This window comes from Oryza brachyantha, chromosome 4 (assembly GCF_000231095.2).
Source record: "Oryza brachyantha chromosome 4, ObraRS2, whole genome shotgun sequence".
Lineage (NCBI taxonomy): Eukaryota > Viridiplantae > Streptophyta > Magnoliopsida > Poales > Poaceae > Oryza > Oryza brachyantha.
In genome coordinates, this window is record NC_023166.2 from 17,306,787 (window position 1) to 17,315,836 (window position 9,050).

A 9,050-nucleotide genomic window follows, 5' to 3' on the forward strand; every position below is an offset into this window, starting at 1 on the left:
TGATCCGTAGCTCTCTCTCTCTCTTCGTTTTCGGAGGACTCAGAGAAGGGCTGGGCTCCGACCGATCGGGGATGTGGGCGCAGGCCGAAGCTGCCTGAGATCCTCAGGCCCATCTGTTTTGAGCCTACCTACCGGATTTGAATGGGCTTCCTACGTTTTCATCTTGGTTCAACTTCAACAGCCCTTTCGGAAGCGGGGAAAGAAAATCAAAGAGTGGACCGATAAATCGCCGGCTCTTTCTTCGAGTTGCAAGACGACGGTAACGGCTACAGACGTATTATTTATCATTTTTGCTATTTGGCGGTCCACTATCCTTTCTCGTATGTGTCATTCGATCATATTAACCATCAGATCCGAACTATAATCGACTGACAACTTTAAAAAAATCAGTCGACTGATAAATAGCCAAACCCATTATCTATCTGCTTTTATATACATTTTCTTTCATAAATCGTTAAATGATGTGTATTTTATAAATTCTGTATAGAAAATCATCTTCCCACCTTTTAAAAACATGTTTTTCTAATTTTATAGTAGCTAATTTCATTGCTTATATCATTAAATAACTATTAAAAATCAGATATCTTTATCTTTTCATCGGTAAAAACAATGCAACCATAGTAGTTATATAACATGCAGAAATTACTCTCTGATAGTTGACCCGGTGGTCAATATGAGTACATAGTATACGAGCAACTCAACCACTCGGCAAGTCATCAGTTTGGGTTGGACACAGGTTAAAACCACGTCAGTTTGGATTGACAAAAGTCACAAAACTACAGCACCAGTGAACTCCCAGGCCAAACCGAGAACTCTCTAACTGTTGTCTCATCCAAAGCTAGTGAACAACCTTCAACAAATCTCCAACCAACTATACTCCATACCTTGAAGCGTCCTGCTCAAGCTGCCCACAAGTCCACAGGCATATCACAGCCCAACTCCACAGCTGCAGCGCTGCAATTTCCACCGGCGAGAGGCAGGTTGCAGCAGCGCATCAACACCCAGATGAGGGTGCCGACACTGAGCGCGTACAACGACGACGACGGCATAGCACGACCGCAACAAATTTAGCCGGCCGGCCGGCGACCCGGCATGGGAGAAACCAAAGCCGAGCTGCTAGCGACGGCCGTGTACAAGGTGCACGTCCACTGCAGGCAATGCGCGCGCGCCATCGTGACGCAGTTCACGGAGTTCCCAGGTGCGTGCGTGCGTGCTTGTGAATTAATGCTTCTGAAACCATTTACACACGCATGCTGCTTCGTGGTAAGCATCAACAGGGGTCAGGGAGGTGAAATTGGACGGAGGAAAGGTGACCGTCAAGGGCATCGGCTTCGACGCCGAGAAGCTCAGGAAGAAGGTTGAGAAGGGATGCCGGAGGAGAGTTGAACTGGTACCTCCCCCGAAGGACATAGTCACTGAGGTCAAGACCAAGAAGGAGGTAATATATGTAATCTCACTACGTCCTTGATTAAATTTCTTTGTAATTAGTGTAACTTGTCTGAACAGTTTAATTTTGGTTCGGTGGATAACACAGGAACTGAAGATCATAACTGTAAGTGTTCCGTTGCATTGCGGAGAGTGCGCGGACAGGGTCAGAGAGGTTCTACTTGAGCACAAGAGTAATAATCTCTCTCGCTGCACAGTTTTAATTTAATCTCATATATCCTAATAGATCAATCAAGTTGTGCATACTGATATGCAAAGGAATGAATAACGCAGGCATTTACGCGGCTAAGGCTGACCTTGGGAAGAACTTGTGTGTCGTCGAAGGGGTGATCGAGGAGATGAAACTCCTTGAATACATCTACCATAGAACGCGCAAATACGGCTTCATCGAAAAGTTGGAGAAGAAGGAGATCGTAGTGGAAGAGAAGGTTGAGGTGAAGAAGAAGGAAGGTGAGAAGAAGAAGGAGGGTGAAAAGGAGGAGGATGTCAAGGTCAAGGTCAAGGAGGTCGTGGCCCCTTACTTCATCCCCTGCACGCACCCTCACTTCATCAACTACTCGCACCCTGAACTCCATGGTTTCCAGGACACAGTTTTCTTGCATTGCTCACACTCTAATCAGTTCTTCAGTAACGAAAACCCGGAAGCATGCTCTTTGATGTAGACTAATTTCAGATAAAATTATAAGAACATAACTTGGCATACTTGCAGAATAAATCTGCTGAAGTTCAGAAAGGTTTATATATATACATCTGTGTGTATACAGGCAAAGAATATGAACTATAGTTTAAGAGAACAACTCCCATATACGAACCTAGGTACAGAAACTAGTTTGATATTCACGGGCTGCATCTTTCAGGAACCAGGCTCGAAGTTTTTCATGCGCCTTAATGTTGAGACTACGAGAAATTATTCTTTCAGGTGATCAATGTCACTGAATATAAGCGATAGGTACGATTTCATCACCATAAAATCAAAGTGTCATTCGTGAAGAACAAAGGACATTTAGTTGGAACTTGGAAGCAAACATCAGATAAGCAATGCATGCACACACGAAATTGAAGATCAATGGTGGTTATCTTAATACTTACAATTTGACAGTTAATTAATATACAGCGAGTGTTCATTCTGACGCTTCGTGTCATTTCTCAAGTTAAGACCTTCAAATCATTTCTAGTTACTTAAACTATTGACATACGTGAGCTAGCGTAGCGCTGCAACCCAGTTTGCACAATGATCTTACAGGATATCAATATTAATTATTAATAAAATGAAAGTACATTTGTTTTCCCTCTCCAATTCAGGCACATGTGCTAATATATACTTAATGATTCACTCCATTCAACATTTTAATAACTTAATATAACGAGGAAACAGTTTGACACATCAACGCATGATGTACCTAGGAATCTATTTGAGATGTAATGAATTAAAATGAAAGCAAAATATAAAGAAATGCATGAACCTTAACTTTGTCAAATCAAGTAGTAAGTGGTTAGTATTCTATAATTTTGATCTTGTTGAAAAAGCATGGTTCATGCAGGTAATACAGAGTATACAAGTAACACATTTTAGACAACGGAAGTACAAATAAACAATACAACAAACATATGCACTTTGGATCTAAAAAAGACACTATAATGGATGCAACCAAATAATTATCTAAAAAAAGTCACTATAATGCATAAACTCGATTGAATTCATGTGCAACTAGTAAGTGAACCTAAAAATCATTTTATCTCTACGACCACGCGCTCACAAATTTCATGTTCAGCTTCATGGTGTGCCTGTACGTTACTCGCTGCTATAAACAGGGTAACTGAAATATTAGCAGAGTGCAGGTTTTCTTCTTCGATAGCTATTGAGCCTTTCATTTTGGGGGCTTTATTTTATAGGTTGAAATAAAGATGAGCTATTTTTTCATCCTGCAGTAAAGCCTCTATACACCATATAACAGCAGATGATGTATATATTTTGAGGGGCTTGCACAGGTTGAAACAAGAATTTTAAAGATCAACTTTGTCATAGATCAAAAAAAGGTTACCATCTTCAGGACTTGAACATTTTGTTGCAAGAAATGCCAATATTTTCCAAGGCTGAGCAGATTAAATTAATTGCGTGATCAATCAGTGAGTTAAACCGTGAACACAGTATATCGATGATAAAACATGAAAGCAGTCAGATCCAAGACAGAGCCCACAGAAACAGAACACATGTCATGAATATTAGAAACTTCAGGAATCTTAAATCTTTGGAGGTTCAAGTCCCAATAACTTAGGAACTAGTTCTCTGTTCTTCCATTTACTCTTATAAGCATCTTGCAATCGATGCATATAGGACAAGAAAGAACTTGAGGGGACACACACTGTAAGATGTGGCAAGATAGGCAGACAGTTGGTGAGGATTCCCCATGACATAGCTAGCTTGTCTTTGAGAGGATTGCAATTCCTAATGGCTTTGTGATGTTTAAACAAAGGCAAGTATGCACACGTGGGAGCAAGGAGTTGTAACTCGTGTTGCATTCTCCTAGCTTCCACATAAACTTTGAACCAGAAGAACTGATGATATAATTATGTTTGCCCAGCTGAACTATCTACAAATACTATAATATACACACATCACTGATTGTTATATATCACAGTACATAGACATCTAAACACCTTCGTATCACACAAAAAACAATTAGCTAAAACTCCAAAAGCACGCACCAGCACATCTATATGTGGATGATAAAGTAAGAATTGACAGCTTACGCCACACGAACACATAAAACTTTTTCTTATCAGTTTGAGGCGAATATCTGATCCACACACATACTAGTAACAAAATTAAACACATCAACAGCGAAGCAAGTAGTAGAACACACCCATGCATCCTCGAACAAATTAATTAAAGGCTACTTATTAAAGCCAGGTTGAAAATTAAGAAAGGTTACACCACAAATTAAGGTTCAAAAGAAACAAGAAAAGAAGAAGGAAAAATAAGAGCAATGGAAACACATAATCAGAGATCGAGCAAACACTACGAAATTGTACATAGAGATAGAAATAGAGCAGTAGATAGATCGGTGATAACCCTGAATACGTGGTTCATGCCTGCGTTCGCTAACCTTTTGCACGCCGCGGCCCTGAACCCTTGCGATGTCGTCCTCCTCCTTGTGATCTCTCCTCTTCTCCTCTCCTCTCTCCTTGTCAGAACGGTGGTGGCCGTGCGCCGGCCCAGCCATGGCCGTCAGGGAGCTGTGAGCCGCCACCGGGCATGTTGTTGAGCGGCAGGTTGAAGAACGGGAGACCGGCAGCAGACGGGTCGGGCGGGAACTGGCCACCTATGCCACCAGCATCGGGACCACCAGGCTGCTGCATCTGCAGGCCGGCCTGCGGCGGTGGCGCCTCCTCCTCCTCCAGTGGGAGGCGCTCGTAGGCGACGTTGGCGAAGGACGCCGCGATGACGATGACCGGGCCTGCGGCATAGAGCGCGCCCACGACGTTGCCGCCGACAACCTGGCCCTGGCCCCCGGCTAGGAAGATGGTGAGGCTGGTGGCGCCGGGGGGAGCCGGCGGCGGGAGGAAGGAGCCCGAGAGCGACAGGATCTCGAACCTCCCGTGCAACGTCACGACGGCGCCCGCGGGCGCCGACGGCTGCCGCAGCGTCACGTTGGTCACCACGCCGCTGCCGCTCAGCACGCAGACGCCGCGCTGCCGCCGGCGCGCGTACGTGGAGACGCAGTCGAAGACGTCACAGCCGCTCCCCACCTCCAGGATGTGCGCGCGCAGCGTGTTCGCGCTCTCCCGCGTGATGATCACCGGCGGCTTCGGCTTGTTCTTCGAGCCAGGCGGGCGTCCCCGTGGCCGGCGCGCCACCACGTCGCCAGGCCCACCGCCCGCGCCGCCGTCGCCGGCGGGGCCAGACGACGAAGAACCGCCGTCATGGTCCCCGTACGGCCCCCCGTTGCTGTTGCCGCCGCCGCTGCCGTTGGGGTCGTCGTCGGACGGCTCGTGCTGCTTGGCGTAGTTGTGCTGCAGCTGGAGGTCGGGGTGGAGGTGGTGGAGCTGGTGCACGTAGCGCGTCGCGGCGGTGCCGAGGTCGAGGCCTGCCATGCTTCTCCGCTAGCTCATGTACTGATGTAGCTCGCTCTCTCTCGCTAGCAAATTCTTTTTAAAAAATCTAAAAAAAAGCGAAGAAAAAAAGAGAGAAAAAACCAGAATTGGAACAGAGAGTGGTGTTTTGTTTTTAGGGTTAAAAGGCAGTGTTGGAAAAGGAAGCAATGATTTTTAAAGTGGGGAGTTGTTTATACTCCTCCTTGTTTTTAATTTTTTTTGATGCACAGAGAAGCAAACAGAGAAGAAACTAAAAAAAGAACCACAAGAGAGCTTGCATGGAGGAGAGAACACCAAGAGAGCTATAGCTGTTTGCTCTGAATTGGAGAAGCCAAGGAGAGAGGAGAGGAGAAAGGCAAGCTAGGAGGAGGAGGAAGAAGAAGAAGAAGAGAGGAGAAAAGGAAGGGCTTTGAGATGTTCTTCCAACCAGAGGTAGGAGGTGCAACACATAAAATAAGGAGAAGGAGAACAAATTCTAGTGCATGCTCCACAGCTAAGCAGAGAAGACCCAGACCACCCCACTGACATGTGGGCCCCGCGACAGCGTCCGCGCATGGGGCCCCACGCGTCAGTGTTTGAGGGGTCGCCAACGCTGGCGTGACGGGGGAGGCTTCAGGGAGGAGACGAGGGAGCGGGATGAACTATGATGCAAAAATGTGATGCATGGTCGATGGTGATGGCTAGCGTGTCATCGTAACCACTGGCTAATTAACCATGGTTAAGTGACTAAACCTGTGGTTTAAGGCCACTAATGCGCCCCCTTGTGGGTCCCACACCAGCGCATGCCACGATAGGGATCGTCTGCGCCATGGTTAGGTCTCTCTCTGGCTCTTGATGCACAACGAGAGGTTGGATTGATTTTTTTTGCACTATAAATAGTACAGTAATTGGTTATCGTGGTCTTTGTTAACAAGTTCAAGACTTTGCTCCAAACACTGTGGTCGCACCAGAGTTACATATCTATATAATGCCTATCATTTTAAACAAAATTATAACCAAACTTTTATAATTTTAATTATGAATAATTTTGATAAGATATATCTTAGAAGCACAGGGACTATATATATAGAGAGAAAGATTAATATTAAAAGATATTCTAATAAAATAATATATTTGTTGTTATATACATATATATGTCGTAATATAAAATACTGGTAAACACAATATTGTTTTATAAGATTATGTCAATGTATAAAACGATAATTATTAATATACATACGTGCCCAACAGCTATATCCTGCCTCAGGTAAAAGCATCTTTCCGATTTATTGAATTTTATAGTGTAGTTTTAAATTTTAAAATTTAATATTGATTGGTTTGATCAAAACGATTATATTGGGTGCATAAAATTCCACCAACATATTCATATTTTAAAGCGTTTACAGACCATGTTAATAGCGAGGTCTAACTTACCTATGATGTAAAATTTACATGAGTTCCACAGGCTCCAATTGACGCCATGTTTTCCTTATCTGATGTTTTTTGTTACCCGAGGAATCCAAGATAAACGTTGTCTGGCAGGCACCCATTCTAGTCGTATATTTTTTCTGAGTTTTTTTACCCTCTTTAAAAAAGTATCTCAAGATATCAAAAATTTGTATTAAAATTTTTGGTACCTTTAGATGCTTTTTAAGAATGGTAAAAAAGCTTTTTTTTTCTCTCTCTATGGATCGAGCAGAAAGATGTACAACTTGGGCAGAGATTACCATATGCCGATTGAAGGATAAGTTTGGTTGGCATGGTAACCGTGAAAAAACAAAAAAATAATATTATCGTTACCGTATTCTACCAATGAGCTCATTTATTGGTTTACTCCATTTTATCTAATAAATTTTGGTAGCAATTATACTTGTTTGCAACAACGATAGAAGGTGGGTAGTAGTACTATTCATACACAAAAGATGGCAATTAGGGAAATAAAGTATACTCTATTTGTTTCAAAATATAAGTTTATAGGATTCAAATTTTATACCATAATATAAATGTTTTATCATTGATTTACATATAATCATTTCAATAATTCCAGAGCCAATTAAGTACTTAGAAAAACTATCTAATCAATTCACAATTTTAAAACTGATTATTAAAATGACTAAAAGAATCTTTTGACCTATCAGCCTCTAGCTCCTTAGTTTTTACTACACAAACTAGAAATATTTATATATTGGAACATATGTAGTATACCACCAAAGTCGATTGATGGAAAATAAAATGGTAAAAATCTTGGTAAGTGAAATAAAATAGTACAAAAGTTAATACATGGGAATAAAGTATTGTCACAGAATCACAAAGTCCTTGTGAATAAATTTGATTGACAAAATAATTCTACCTAATGGAGTACTATTTTGATAATGAGCATTGCAATATTAATTTAGCTTATCTAGCTAGGTAGGTAGCTATACCTATATATATTTATGTAAATATAACCATGGAGACTATTCATCTGTTTGGCATGTACAGTGTACATATACAGGATCCAACCTCTAACAACATAGAATTTTATGCTCGCGAATTGATTGGTGCAATTGTTTAATTGGCCATTGTCCTTTTACGACATATTTTTAGAAAACAAATTAAAATTTATAATTGATTGCATGTAGTTCAGTTGTAATATATTTAATGTGTCAAGTCAAATGAGTGACCCGCGTTCATGCTCGCTCTAACTGAATTTTATATGCCATATCTTATCAGTTCTTTGTAACCGTAACCTGCATGCCGTACTTTCACTACGTGTGATGACTACTTTTACCATCTTTTCATGATAGACCAATTAACATGAGTACTTATATACCTCGCATGCAACGGTTTCCCAATATTAATTTGCAGTTTTTTTATTGTGTGCTTCTCATGATAGAAAACTCGACCATGATCACGGTATATATATGTATTCAGACAACAACAGACAGATAAATAAGATCTCTATCTGAAGATGTGTTGGGTTCGTTGTTTATGTAAATCATGCATAAAACATTAAAACATACCCGTCTATTATAAAGACAGATTCTTGGATTCGTGCTTGGTGTGGTATTATATAATGGTGACAACACAAATCTATGAGCAAATATAATCTGTTCTTAAGAACGTGTGGGTGGAGTATATATATGTAGGCAGTTATATATATATTCAAGTTAATATAATAAAGGCATAATATTGTATCTTGATCCTATAAAGTATATGGCAACTTGAGCAAAAGATTAACTATATGACGAAAAGTAGGTCTCAAGATAACAAAACATTACATTAGTGTAATGACAATATATATACTTAACAAGAGTCTTAGTTAAATTAGGTGAAAGTACAGCTACTTTCTACTTTTATATGCATATAATCCAGCTACCCTCGAACAGTCACGCATGCCCTTCCACAGTGATGCATGTTCCTCAATTTTTGTGTCGAGATATATATAAAAACATCGCGTGTAAAACCTTTTTTTTATTGTGCGTAGTAAGAATATTCCACCATCACGTACATTAGCTTGTCAACAAATATTGGATGCTCTTATAAGAGTT

The 9,050-nt window shown here is 41.3% G+C and overlaps 2 protein-coding genes across 2 annotated transcripts; one reads left to right on the forward strand and one right to left on the reverse strand.

Annotated features, from left to right (window-relative positions):
• Positions 1-936: 936 nt before the first annotated feature.
• On the forward strand, positions 937-2,283 carry LOC102722008 (heavy metal-associated isoprenylated plant protein 4-like). Its single transcript, XM_006652657.2, has 4 exons — positions 937-1,198; positions 1,278-1,438; positions 1,535-1,619; positions 1,720-2,283. Exons 1-4 carry the CDS (start codon positions 1,093-1,095, stop codon positions 2,106-2,108), a joined length of 741 nt encoding a protein of 246 aa, XP_006652720.1. The 5' UTR covers positions 937-1,092; the 3' UTR covers positions 2,109-2,283.
• Positions 2,284-4,317: 2,034 nt separating this feature from the next.
• On the reverse strand, positions 4,318-5,942 carry LOC102700237 (AT-hook motif nuclear-localized protein 23). Its single transcript, XM_006653654.3, has one exon. It carries the CDS (start codon positions 5,539-5,541, stop codon positions 4,636-4,638), a length of 906 nt encoding a protein of 301 aa, XP_006653717.2. The 5' UTR covers positions 5,542-5,942; the 3' UTR covers positions 4,318-4,635.
• Between the last annotated feature and the right edge of the window lie 3,108 nt (positions 5,943-9,050).

Excerpts from the sequence above, each read along its gene's own strand:
- LOC102700237 (XM_006653654.3), bottom strand. The coding sequence starts at position 5,541 with ATGGCAGGCCTCGACCTCGGCACCGCCGCGACGCGCTACGTGCACCAG.
- LOC102722008 (XM_006652657.2), top strand. The coding sequence starts at position 1,093 with ATGGGAGAAACCAAAGCCGAGCTGCTAGCGACGGCCGTGTACAAGGTG. Across the intron at positions 1,199-1,277 it reads GCAGTTCACGGAGTTCCCAG|GGGTCAGGGAGGTGAAATTG; the intron begins GTGCGTGCGTGC and ends AAGCATCAACAG. Across the intron at positions 1,620-1,719 it reads GGTTCTACTTGAGCACAAGA|GCATTTACGCGGCTAAGGCT; the intron begins GTAATAATCTCT and ends TGAATAACGCAG.